We start from the raw sequence: 14,728 nt of genomic DNA on the forward strand, positions 1-14,728 counted from the left end.
ATATTTAATAAATAGTATGAAATATAAAATATCAAAAAAAATAAGGGAATTAAAAGATTAATATATAAATATTGTAATAGTTTACTTAATTGGTTTAAGTGTGACACCGATTACTTTATGAATTTTTTGTTATAACTAGTATTGAGTGTTTTTAAGGCTAAAGAAAGGAAAAGTATAAAAGTAAAATGAACCAAGTAAGAAGGTAAAAAGAGCAGGATAAAAAAGGGGAATGCACATGTTTAAATACCTTTGATCCTTATGAGCGAGGTTTTCTTGGGCATAAACAAGGCAGGGCAGCTTTATGTAGACGCGACTCTCGACGCATCTATTACAAATATATATATTTATATATATATAAAGGGCAAATTAGAGGGAATTCCTATCATAAGAAATAAGAAATTATAATAGGACAATCACCTAGCTAAATCCCACCTAATCAGTTCGTTTAATCTCAAGTAACTTTAAGCGTTGTAAACTTATTGTTCTTTGCCTTGACGCCTTTTATCCTTTTCTTCCTTCGGATATATATATATATATTACTAGGTTCTCACACGAAAGTGTGAGCCTCCTCAGCTATAAGAAAACGATAAAATATAAAATTTAGAATCCGCAATGTAAAATTCTTCTCTGAGAATAAATTCTCATCTCAGAATTTCTCCACATATTGTTTATGCACACTATATGTGTCCCCCGATGCGCCCAACATACCTTATTAGTAAGCATAATCATTACTGACCAATCCAGTAAAAAAAATCGGATTTGACTACTATTTCTAATTAGAGACGCCTCTGCTTATAAGGCATTATTCGTTACGTCATCATAAGCCTAGCTGCTAATACCTATGACTAGAACAACTTTCAGAAAAAAAAGCACTCATACGAGGAAAGTCAACATACGTGATGTGACAAATTTCCGTTAAACTCTGAGTATCAGAAAAAATGTTTTAGGACTCAATATATGTTTATACTAATATCACATATCTTCAACTCCAACATATACCTATACCTATCAATATGCTAATTGAAAATTACAAGGCTTTATCGTGAACATATTTATCCGATTATGCATTCTTCATTGAACCAAATAATCACGAATAGTCCCGTCTTTTTAATTATTTTAGCGGAAAATAATCTTAAATTTTAAGGGAACTTTTAATTAAAAGGTTTCATACTGAGATTCTACCATGATGAATAATTAATTTGAATATATTAATTCAAAATTTTCTTTAATATATTATAACCTTAATATCCAAAACATTACAAGAATAATATCATAATCACCTACCTACTAAGAATCTATGTCAAAGTATATAAATCCCGTGTGACATTTGTATCTGCTTAATTGCTCACATATCTCTGTGCCGTAGCACTACCGAGCACGCAGATGCCCAAGGTTATGAACGGGATTGGCCATATAGTTCGGATATAGAAAAGACTTCTGTTGCATAGAATGACCCCCATAACAAAATAGGGTCCTTACGAACACGTTTGTAATCCAGCGAGAACCCGAAGGTTACTCTTGGTTTCAGCTGAAGGATCACTTCAAGATGGATTTCCTTATATGAATATGTATTGCAAATTACACAATAAAGTCGTCGTCCCTTCTAAGAGACACATAGTATATAAGGAAAAAGTAGTACATACATATAAGAGATATTTTTCCACAGAAGTGGAATAGGTCATTCTCAGCCGAAAGTAGATTAGGGAGAAATTTATTTCACAGGAAAAATTTCCCCGCGAATTATTTCTTATATCTGTCTGAACATTAATTTGATCCACATATTATAAATCAAATACCAGTTGAACCTTTATGCGTTATTAACATATGAAACATTATTGTAACTCATAGGTTCCGACAATCTACAAACGGAAACACCGAGTATACCATATAAATAATATGATTATTATTTTTTACTTTTTATTTTCAATTCAAACGAAGATTTAATTGTTCTGCTAGCGTTTATGAATTTTACAGCTAAGTGTATATGTCCAATGGAAATGTCTTCCGTAGAAAAGCATGGAAGGTTTGCCCAAAATGACTCGGATTCAGGATCCTTCATATATCACTTTAAAATCTCTCTAATTAATCTACACGGAAGTCGCCAGTGATTTGGGGTGGGGGACTGATTTATTCTCCTTTGGCTCATAGAATATTCCATTATTTATTTCTCCAAATTTGAAATATGAGTATTAGTGAAGTACCGTTCTGTTTCTTTGTTTCAATATCACCAGAAGAAACCGTAGATCCTTACAAATACGTTTCATGGTGTCAGAGTATATAAATCCCGTGTGACATTTGTATCTACTTAATTGCTCACATATCTCTGTGCCGTAGCACTACCGAGCGCGCAGATGCCCAAGGTTATGAACGGGATTGGCCATATAGTTCGGATATAGAAAAGACTTCTGTTGCATAGAATGACCCCCATAACAAAATAGGGTCCTTACGAACACGTTTGTAATCCAGCGAGAACCCGAAGGTTACTCTTGGTTTCAGCTGAAGGTTCACTTCAAGATGGATTTCCTTATATGAATATGTATTGCAAATTACACAATAAAGTCGTCCTCCCTTCTAAGAGACACATAGTATATAAGGAAAAAGTAGTACATACATATAAGAGATATTTTTCCGCAGAAGTGGAATAGGTCATTCTCAGCCGAAAGTAGATTAGGAAGAAATTTATTTCACAGGAAAAATTTCCCCGCGAATTATTTCTTCTATCTGTCTGAACATTAATTTGATTCACATATTATAAATCAAATACCAGTTGAACCTTTATGCGTTATTAACATATGAAACATTATTATAACTCATAGGTTCCGACACATGGCAATCTCTATTCAAATTTTGTCTCTGTCTCATCCTAAACTAAATCTTTGCAGCACGAACAAAACCTTTTGTGGTTTAGTGTCGGAAATTCATTCGAATGAGAGTTCTTTTAATTTTTCAGCATGGCTTTTAATTCTGCCTAGAATGAAGAATATGATAATCTTGGGAAAACCATCACTTTTCAAATTGAACTACGAGTTACAGCCACCAAACAAAGAATGCTTCACTATTGAAGGACACAAATATTACTTTGAGTTCACTGATGCAAAAGGTGCCTATAAACTGATGGGATTACCAAATAATTCATTGTTACAACAGCTTAAAGGTACATATCCTGCAGTCTTTACTCCAAAGATTCCCACATCCAATACATCAAACTTTACCTACAAGGTTATCTTGAGGAATTATCCTTACAACAAAGTGAAGCCATATCCAACAAATGCATTACAGACCGAGGCGATTAGGATTTTTGTTGAAGAAGCAGTAACAAACCATATAATGGAGGAACAAGCAGATGATAATGAATTGATCCCACCCGCTCCAGTTTTTCCTGTAGTGCAGAAGGACAAAACACGTGTTGTCACCGATTTTCGTCGCATAAACGAGCATTTGGTTTATCAAAATTTCCCGATACTGCTAGTCCAATGTTTACTCCAGTCATTAGCAACATTTCGTTACTTTACGACAATTGACTTAAAGATGGCATACTACCATGTTCATTTGGATCCAACTGGAGATCAAATTGGAGTTTGCACCACATTTGGAAACGATCGTTTCACCAGACTACCATTTGGACTCGCAAGTTCATCTGCTATTTTCACTCGCTTTATCAAGAAGCTATTGAGACATCTACAAAAAAGAGGAAACGTATATGTGGATAATTATATCGATGACATAATCATTGCTACCCTTACTCTTGATGAGCAACACAGAGTCGTTAAGCAAGTTTTCCAATTATTGGACAAGTTTCAGCTTAGAATATCACAGAAGAAGCTTAAACTTATTCAGGAAAAGGTGAATTTTTTTGGTTATGTTATTTCAGATGGAAAGTACTACCCCGATCTAACAAAGGTTGAAGCTCTTGATCATTGGTCTACACCACACACGATCAAACAATGGGAGTCATTTTTGGGTTTCATTAATTACTTGAGAAATTTTATTCCAAACTGTTCTCTTCTTTTGAAACCAATGTATGATCATATGACCAAGATGAAGAAGGCGAGGAAGGCTATACCACCCCCTAGTGAAATAATCACATCTTTTGAAACTGTGAAAAGTTTGCTTAAGCGTTGCACAGGATTACAGATTTCTAATCCTGAAATGCCATTGATCATATTTTGTGACGCCTCTCAGTTAGGTGTAGGTGCAGTGCTAATGCAACAAGAAGGTGAAAATGGATCATATGTCCCTATTGCTTTTTACCCGCAGATCTTTCTCACCAACCCAGCAGCGCTATTCCACATTGGAAAGAGAATTACTCGCAATAATTACAACATTAACGCAAAACATAATTTTCTTAACGCATGATGTGACCTTATTCACTGACCATCAAGCTTTACTTAGTTTGAACAACCAAGATTGTAAGCTTAGTTTTCGAGTTTTAAAATTTGCAGAGATTATTAGTTCTTACGACATCAAATTGAGGCATATGAAGGGCCAAAGGAATATTAGCGATTTTATCAGCTGTTATAGCATTGACAAACAACCAGAGCTTAATGAAAACGAGCTCCTTGAGATGGCTGCTGTTCCTGTTAATATTGGATCTCCATCTTTCTTAAGAATTCCTAACGTTGAGGATCTTGAATCACTTGACCCTGAGCTTAAAGGGCTTTTTGCATTACATGATGAGGACGAAGATGAGGGAAACTCCATAAGCAACACAGACGATGAACAGTCCCTTATAGACGACGAAGATAACAGGCGCCCTATAAGAAGAGTCGAGAATATATCATTGAATGATCTTGAATTAATCAAGAGGACATTGAAGAAGGGGAAAATACACAATTTTCCGAGTTGTCTTAAGGAAATCACTCAAGATTTTGTGTTAAGAAATGGTAATTTATGCTACATGCCCGACAATCATACATTATTGAAGGTTGTCTCAGTTGAAGAGATTGCTGCATTATGTCAGACTGAACATGAGAAGTTCCATGGATCTCCTAGACTTCTAATACAGATCATAACACAAGGAAAAGGCTGGTTTAATCCCCATGCAAAGTTGATAGCAATGGATACCGTACGAAACTGTACAAAGTGTGACCTATTCAAACGATTTCAAGATCTTGAAGGGAACATTGATTCGGTGAAAATTGTCGAACCATTTTCAGTATGGCACTTAGATTTCATTGGTCCAATACCAGTCTGCGGAGGGCGGAAGCTGCAAACATGTATTACACGCGGTTGAATACACCACTGGCCTATGTTTAGGTTTGCCAGCCACTGCAGTATCAGCAAGACCTGTGCTACAACTCATATCCACTATATATTCTATTTTACAACCACCAAAGGAAATTGTTTCAGATAATGCTACCGTTTTTAATGGTATTATAGTTGAAACGATAAAGAAGGCTTTCGGTTTCGATTGGAAACATACTAGTGCATATCTATCATCCAAGAGCAAACGCAAAGGTAGAGAAGGTGAATCATCTTATCAAGGAAATATTAAAACGGATAACGCCCGTGATAAATTTGCCCTCCTCAAATTTTCCTTTATTGAGTCGTGTTACCTGTGCTATATACTATTATATAACGTGTCCTCAGATAACTTAAGCTTGTCAATACTTAAGTGCTTTGTATCAAATATAGTCTTGTAAGATCACTAACAAAAATCAACAATTCTTGTAGAAACAGTTAATTTTCTTGTTAATTCGTTAACTCGTTAGAAACTCGTTAATTCGTTATTAATCCATATTTCAAAGCGAAGTATCAGTCATAAGACACTCAGGGCAGAGACACTACTATATATATCTGTCCTGACTACAGTAAATTTCCTGCACAACGATTCCCAGACCAGAAAATGCAGCCACCATTTTCCTTTGTTTTCCCAGACGAACAATGCCTCCGAATCAGGTGACTCTGCACATTCTGAAACTTGCTGCAGCAACAATGATCAATAATCTTTTATTCGTCAATAATTGATCCCGTAATACCTACGCCTAGTGGGGTAACTATTCCCGTTTCCCGGCCGAGTCTTAGGATCCCGTCGGAACTTCCCGAGCACTGCGCTCAGTTCGACCTCAGCTCCGGGAACCCATAGTTAACCTGACATTGCCGAATAAAGCCGTCAGATGCAAGATCCACCGTTCGTTGACTTGACCATGCCGGCCAAAGCCAAATGCGTAGAAACTCATTTGTCAATTTTATCAACCAACTTGCGCTGGCTGATCAAACTAAATTGATCACTGTAACAAGCTCCCTTAATCGAACTAGCAACCTAATTCTCATAAGTTAGCTTGCTCGATTTTCTTCAAATATCAAACCATGCCGGATAAAGCCAGCACGATTTTCTCTCATCGATTTCCCCAACGCTTCGACCAACTTCAACAAATTTCTGTCAATTGGTCTGTTAAAATTCGAGTTTTCAAATTTCTTTGAGGATTCTTTTTCTGGTGGATTCAGTTTGAAGATTTTCATTGTTTTTAACACGACATGATTCACTGGGAGTACTGGACGATAAAAAATATGTCTCCAGATTTTAATCAACTCTTGGAATGAAAATCGCCAATTGAAAAAAGTTGCTAGCACTAACTGGCATGTTCACGATAATTGATTTTCAAAATTATTTCTTCAAACCCAAGGATATTTTAGCTCGAAAAGGGAGAAGTGAAGCGTAAGTACTGAATTCGGGGAGAGATTTTGTTGTGGGTGTGTCTCACTATCAGGACTTTATAATTTAGCGTCTCCATTAGTTTCCTGACTAAACTTATTTGTACTTGCAAAATCACTCCTTTGATAATTCCACATTCAATGTCCTGTGTGTCCGAACCTATGAGTATAATAATGTTTTATATGTTAATAGCGCTTAAAGGTTCAACCGGTATTTGATTTATAATATGTGAATCAAATTAATGTTCAGACATATTTATATAGGAAATAATTTCTTAATTTCTCCCTAATCTACTTTCGGCTGAGAATGACATATTCCACTTCTGTGGAAAAATATCTCTTATATGTATGTACGCACTACTTTTTCTTTATATACTACGCGTCTCTTAAAAGGGACGACGACTTTATTGTGTAATTGGCAATACATATTCATATAAAGAAATACATCTTGAAGTGAAGTGAACCTTTAGCTGACACCAAGAGTAACCTTCGGGTTCTTGCTGGATTACAAACGTGTTCGTAAGGACCCCCCTATTTTGTTATAGGGGTCGTTCAAAGCAACAAAAGTCTTTTCTATATCTTAACTATATGGTCAATCACATTCATAACCTTGAACATCTGCGCGCTCAGTAGAGTTACGGCACAGAGATATGTGAGCAATTAAGTAGATACAAATGCCACACGGGATTTATATACTCTGACACAATCTATCTCAAAAGGCGGTAATGCTACTGCCGAAACAAGTCAGGCTCCCTTTGTAGAGCAAAATACGACTTATTCGGACGCGAATTCTATAACTCAACAGATACGTGGTATAATTCTAACAAAACTTAGATATCCCTTTTTCATAAATGTCATTCCGTATGCTCTTGTTAGAATTTCTAAGAATCCCTTAAATCCAACACTAAACCCGCTTTTTTTAGCCACAAATTTTTACCGAATTGTGGAAGTGTGGTTAATGGTGTGTGTCTGCAGTTGTTTCCTTTTTTTCAAAAATTAAATGGAACTCGAGCCCACCCACACCTCTTATGGAAGATATAGGGGATAAACAATGTAGGATAAACAGTCTCTTTTAAAAAAACTATATTGACAACATTGATATTTTAAGAACTCACCTTTAGACCTACAAAAGCCTTGTTTGATATTAGTTAATTGATGTTGTTTTGATGATTCTATGGTATAGATATATCTCATTGCGAACAAATCTGGATAAAATACGTATAACTTTACTCTTAAAACTGATTTAATTACGTAAAAGGTGACATATGCTCACTTAGAAGTTCATTCGTTCACTTGATTTACACCCCGCCCCCCATTTTCGAAAAAAAAAAACTATTACCAGTTAAAGCCCAGAGTCCCTCAATTCTAAGGAATTCCGATCACGTGATTCAACAAATTCGAAAAATAACTTCCTGCCCATTTTTCACCGATCTTGCTTAGATAACTTCCAAATCTTATGTTTACGCACAACTAAGTGTACTCTGTGACCTTTATTTGCATTTCAAAACAAAATTTATTTGTTATTTTTTTAACTTTACAGATGTGATAAATTTACCCTCCTCAAATTTTCCTTTATTGAGTCGTGTTACCAGTGATATCTATATACTGCTATATAACGTGTCCTCAGATAACTTAAGATTGTCAATACTTAAGTGCTTTGTATCAAAAATCAGCAATTCTTGTAGAAACAGTTAATTTTCTTGTTAATTCGTTTACTCGTTAGAAACTCGTTAATTCGTTTTCAATCCTTATTTCAAAGCGAAGTATCAGTCATAAGACACTCAGGGCAGAGACACTACTTACTATATATATCTGTCCTGACTACAGTAAATTTCCTGCACAACGATTCCCAGACCAGAAAATGCAGCCACCATTTTCCTTTGTTTTCCCAGATGAATAATGCCACCGAATCAGGTGATTCTGCACATTCTGAAACTTGCTGCAGCCACAATGATCAATGATCTTTTATTCGTCAATAATTGATCCCGTAATACCTACGCCTAGTGGGGTAACTATTCCCGTTTCCCAGCCGAGTCTTAGGACCCCGTCGGAACTTCTCGAGCACTGCGCTCTCTGTTCAACCTCAGTTCTGGGAACACATAGTTAACCTGGCAAATAACGCCAAATACGTAAAAAACGCATTTGTTAGTTTAATCAACCAACTTGCGCTGGCCGATCAAACCAAATTGATCATTGTAACTAGCAACCTAAATCTCATAAGTAAGCTTGCTCAATTGTAGTCCAAAGATCGAACCATGCCGGATAAAGCCAGCATGATGATTTTCTCTTATCGATTTCTCCACGCTTCGATCAATTCAGAAAATCAAGTTTCCGCTCAGTTTTTCTTCGCCATCAAAAACTATCGCGGTCTCATCGTTCTGCTCTACTGTAAATTTTACTTTCAAGCTTATGTTTACAACTAAGTATACTTTTATCTTCAGGTATTTTTTTTAGAACTAAATACGTTCTTGTTATTTTCTACATTTACAAGCACACTTAGATAATCACATATCTTCAACTTCAACAGTATATACGTGACAAGCATCATACTCAATTGTTAAACTAGTAAAAATAATAGATTAACAAATTTTTACTTATATTGCTCATGTTTTAACTATGAGTATTATGGATACTACCATAACGTAAACTTTCTGGACTGTTAAGTACTTTTTATTTTATAAATTTAATCGAATATAAAGATATATATTCAGAATTTAATCAAATCCGAGTCTTAGTTCAAGAAATAGATAACTTGCAGTAAAGCACATCTTAAGCTTTGTTATTTGTGTAATATATTTGGTCCTATATATTACATCTACAATGTCATCCTTAGTTCATTCTCAGCAAATTATCCGAATGCTTTATGTGATCAATCTAATACTTAATAAACAGGGCTTTACATAATGACAATTAATACAAGACATGAATTAATTCCCAGTAAATTTGACAACAAAACGGCCTGCACAAATCGAATTTCATTTTTTTCGCGCAAAGAGATTCACCATCAGAAACAGCGCTTGAAAATACGCTGATTTTGTTAAAATATTTCACCATCTACGGAATATTACAAAGGCTTGTTGTGAAGCCGTACGACCTCGAAAAAATTTCTCTTTACATCCTTGGACCAATTATATTTAAGATTACTTTATCTTTTATCACTTTCATTGTATTTCATTGGTGTTAAAGCCATGTAAATTGCCTTTATTACTTTTTATATTACTTGGAAGAGGTTATCGCCAATATTTCGGATAGGTGACCTTTCCCCGAGTAAGAATATTTAAGGGGTCTAGCAGCACCCCTCGTATTTTTTCGCTCTATTATTATTTTACTTCTTTCTTTAGAGACTATCACCGCAATATATCATAATATAAGCTAGTATTCTATTAATATGTCAACCAACATTTCGGTAACTTACAATCTACGCCAAAAGGCGGTAATACTACTGCTGAAACATGTCAGGCTCTCCCCTTTGTGGAGCCAAATACGAGTTATTCGGATATCTCCGCAAATTCTATAACTAACGGATTTTTACTGGCGCGGTTGGGTCCAAAAAATATAGTCGAAAATTCACCATCCGATCCGATTTACAGGCGTCAACATGGTCAAATTATTTAGCAATAATCGGCAGATATATATGTAAAAAAATTTGTGAGAGTAATGTCCAATTATGCTAAATTCAGGGAAATCAATACCCTCTCACTGCATCCACTCTCATATTGGCTTAATTCATCATAAGAAATAATTAAAAAGGGGTCCTTTTGCCATGTATTTGCTAAACTTTAACTCATTTCTAGTCAATAAGTGTAGTTAAACAATACTGTAAATTTACAAGATGAAATAAAATACCCCCTTTTTTCCCAAAGGTTGTGATGATGTTTTGGAAAGGGGGAAAAAATAACATATCAGAACTGTGCTACAAGGCATCCTTTAAAGAGACCTAAATGAGGGTTTGGATAATTATACAAATAGTACTACAACATCTTCTGAGAAATACTACTGAAGCAATAAATTTATTTTCACCCAAAAATGTGTGTCGGAACCTACGCGTTATAAGAATGTTTTATATGTTAATAGCGCATAAAGGTTTAACTGGTATTTGATTTATAATATGTGAATCAAATTAATGTTCAGACATATATAAGAAATAATTTCTTAATCTCTCCCTAATCTACTTTTGGCTGAGAATGACCTATTCCACTTCTGTGGAAAAATATCTCTTATATGTATGTACGCACTACTTTTTCTTTATATACTACGCGTCTCTTAAAAGGGACGACGACTTTATTGTGTAATTTGCAATACATATTCATATAAGGAAATCCATCTTGAAGTGAACCTTTAGCTGACACCAAGAGTGACCTTTGGGTTCTCGCTAGATTGCAAACGTGTTCGTAAGGACCATATTTTGTTGTGGGGGTCATTCTATGCAACAGAAGTCCGAATTATATGGCAAATCCCGTGCATAACCTTGGGCATCTGCGCGCTCGGTAGTGTTACGGCAAAGGGATATGTGAGCAATTAAGCAGATACAAATGTCATACGGGATTTATATACTCTGACAAAATGAATGTGATGTTGACCCCCCCCCCCCCCCCCCCCTCTTAGAAATGAGTAACTTGAAGAATACAAGGATTTTCATAAAATATCAAAAAGGTTCCGTCGCAAAAAACTCATAAGGATTGTGACATTACTATATATAATCTTGTAAAGTCGATGACGATGATGAAAGTAGCAATTATTTGACTAGACTTATCCAACACAAGCTTTATGGGTTCGTTATCGACAGCTTTTATATATTTTTTTGTTTTCTTACTTCTTTTTTTATGATCTATATATCTACTATTTGTATTTGTCATTGTTGAAGTTGAAGATATGTGATCAGCTAAGTATGCTTGTAAAGGTATATAATAACAAGAACGAATATTGTTCTGAAATAAAAATACCTGATACAACAAAAGTATACTTAGTTGTAAACATAAGCTTGGAAGTAAAATTTACAGTAGAGCAGAACGATGAGACCGCGATAGTTTTGACGGCGAGGAAAAACTGAGCAGAAATTTGATGAAAATTGGGTAAAGCTAACTTATGAGAATTAGAATGCTGGTTCAATTAAGAGCATTATAGCAAGTTTCAAAATGTACCGAATCACATGATTCGATGGCATTCTTTACCTGTGATAACAAAGGAAAAATTACTGTAGTCAGGACAGATATATATAGTAGTGTCTCTGCCCTGAGTGTCTTATGACTGATACTCCGCTTTGAAATATGGATTGATAACGAATTAATGATGGGGTCTACAACAATAGTTGATTTTGTTGGAATATTCTACCATCAGCGGAATATTGCAAAGACAATTGTTGTTAACCACACAACCTCGAGAAATTTTCTCTTTATTTACATCCTTGGACCAATTATATTTAAGGATTACTTTATCTTTTATTACTTTTATTGTATTTCACTGGTGTTAAAGCCATGCGAATTGCCTTTATTACTTTTTATATTACATTGAACGGGTCATTGCCCATATTTGGGATATGTGGCATCTCCCCGAGTAAGAATATATAAGGGGTCTAGCAACACCCCTTGTATTTTCTCACTCTATTATTATTTTGTTACTATTTTACCTCTTTCTTTAGAGACTATCACCGCTATATATCATAATATAAGCTAGTATTCTATTAATATGTCAACTAACCCTTCGGATAACTTACAATCTACTCCAAAAGGCGGTAATGCTACTGCCGAAACAGGTCAGGCTCCCTTCTTAGAGCCAAAATCTGTTGAGTTATTCGGATTCCTCCGCGAATTCTATAACTCAACAGATTTTTGTTGGTGATCTTTTACGACATTATACTTGATAAAAAGCACTTAAATATTGACGAGCTTAAGTTATCTGAGGACACGTTATATAGTAGTATATAGCACTGGTAACACGACTCAATAAAGGAAAATTTAAGGAGGGCAAATTTATCATAGCCAGCCACGGTTCACTGTGATTGCTGGATGATAAAAAAATATGTCTCCAGATTTTGGTCAAATCTTGGAATAAAATCGCCAGAGGCAAATATTGTTAGCACCAATTGGCAAGTTCGGGAGAATCGATCAGAAAAATTTTTTTTCAGCCCTAAGGATAGTTTTTTTTCCCCTAAATCCAGTATAATAATAGTTTAAAACCATCAAAACTTAATTTTACTCAAATTATATATAATATGCTACTAGAAGGATATATATATCTTTATTAAAACCACATTTATATGAAGCTTACCGTACTTTCCAGGCATTGAAAATTTTATGGCTTTATTTGGTATGATAAAGGCCACCCATACACCTAAATTGCTTACAAATTAATGACAGTCCGAAAATAAAATATGAAATTAATTATAAAGGATGGTAGTGCCCGTTTATAGTCTCAAAACTAATATCAGTCGTGGTTTTCTGATAAGATAATTTAGATCTATTATCACTAAATTCCTTAGTTAGTTCGTTTCTTATCTGTCAAAACAATGTAGCTCTCGAATAATGGAGTTCAAGTAAGTGAAGATGGTATTGTTATATCATCTGATCAATACGAGAACCACATCTATATAAAGTGAAGATATTCCCTTTTGTCTATCATTATACATACTATCTATTACATACTACAATAAATATCGAAACAATATATAAATCTGGTAACACTAACTTTAACAGATTTCCAATCTTTCCTTAACCACAAGGACCAAACTTCGATCAAAGAAAAAAGAATCTTCTTAACGAAAAAGCTAGATCACGGCCATCAAGAACGAATTTGATGATGAACTCAGGAAAAATGAACACTATGAATTTTGTTGACATTCCTGATATTACTGAAGAGGAAAAGAAAGATATCCTCTCCATCAAGGTGAAGAGGAAAATTTTGGATGTATATCAAATTCCATATGCAATTAGAATGCTCATTGAAAACATGCAGAGTATTGAAAAGAAGTTCTCAACTGAGGAATTTTTAACCAATGAAACACCTGCCAATTGTCCACCCAGGATTAAAGCGTGTCTAGAACACTGCATCAATGAAATTTTGCCAGACTCAATCATTGACTCTGACAACAATGGCAGCCTCAACGCATTGTTTCGACTCAAAAACAAATGGTGCTCAAAGAAACCATCTACGGTCGTCAATGCAATCATCACATTATCGATGAGAACAAACAGCAGAACCTCCAAATACTTTGCAGATGATGTGGAATGCTATGAATGGTATTGCGAACTCATTGGAAATAAAATCAATCCAATAAAAGCCTTATACCAATATGAAAAGAAATCCATCAACATGGCATTCATTTTAGGACTAATCCCAAACGATGAAACATTCTACAATATCAGATCTCGGGATATGGTTGAAATGGCACTTGACCTAGAGAATGAAGGAAATCTCAAGTTACGGAAAAAAGAAGAGCCCGAGAAAGCAATGGACGCGGAAGCAGAGGGAATGTATGCTAGAGACAAACAAAAAGGTGAGAAGGATGGCAAAAACTCGAAGAAAGCAGAAGTAATGCGCACCAAATACTGTGTGTGCTGTGTGTGCCATAAGCAGGGTCATATAGCTAGATACTGTCATTTCAAATATACTTATCCAAGGGACATGAAGAATCTCTATCATACACTATTTTATGAAAGCGATCCTAGTGACCCAATTTCCAATTATTCCCCATCTCGATGTAAGAATGTAATGCTCTGGATGCAAAACGAAACAACCAATGAAATGGTCTTCGATACCGGAGCTACTCAACATTTCTTCAAATCTTCCGAGAACCTAACCAACACACATCCAAGTGAGTTAACTATTCACACAGCTAACGGAACAACAATCTCTCATGAAAAAGGTGATTACAACAATGAAAAATTGAAATTAAAAGATGTACATGTTGTTCCCTCATGCACTAAAAATCTTATATCAATTAATCAATTAACAAAGGAAGGCTACATCTTCAAAATCGACAAAGATAAATTACTCGGATTCGAAAACACCGCGAAAGTAAGAAAAAATGAACCTACTATAATCGGCAAACATAAGAATGGTGTTTGGGTATATGAAA

At 35.1% G+C, this 14,728-nt stretch overlaps 1 protein-coding gene across 1 annotated transcript; it reads left to right on the plus strand.

The window, feature by feature from the left end:
* Positions 1-4,477: 4,477 nt before the first annotated feature.
* Positions 4,478-5,233, plus strand: BRETT_002665 (uncharacterized protein; the record flags this gene model as incomplete). The annotated part of the gene is made up of 1 exon (XM_041281187.1): positions 4,478-5,233. One exon carries the CDS (start codon positions 4,478-4,480, stop codon positions 5,231-5,233), a length of 756 nt encoding a protein of 251 aa, XP_041138978.1.
* Between the last annotated feature and the right edge of the window lie 9,495 nt (positions 5,234-14,728).

The sequence above is a fragment of the Brettanomyces bruxellensis genome, chromosome 9 (genome assembly GCF_011074885.1).
Source record: "Brettanomyces bruxellensis chromosome 9, complete sequence".
Lineage (NCBI taxonomy): Eukaryota > Fungi > Ascomycota > Pichiomycetes > Pichiales > Pichiaceae > Brettanomyces > Brettanomyces bruxellensis.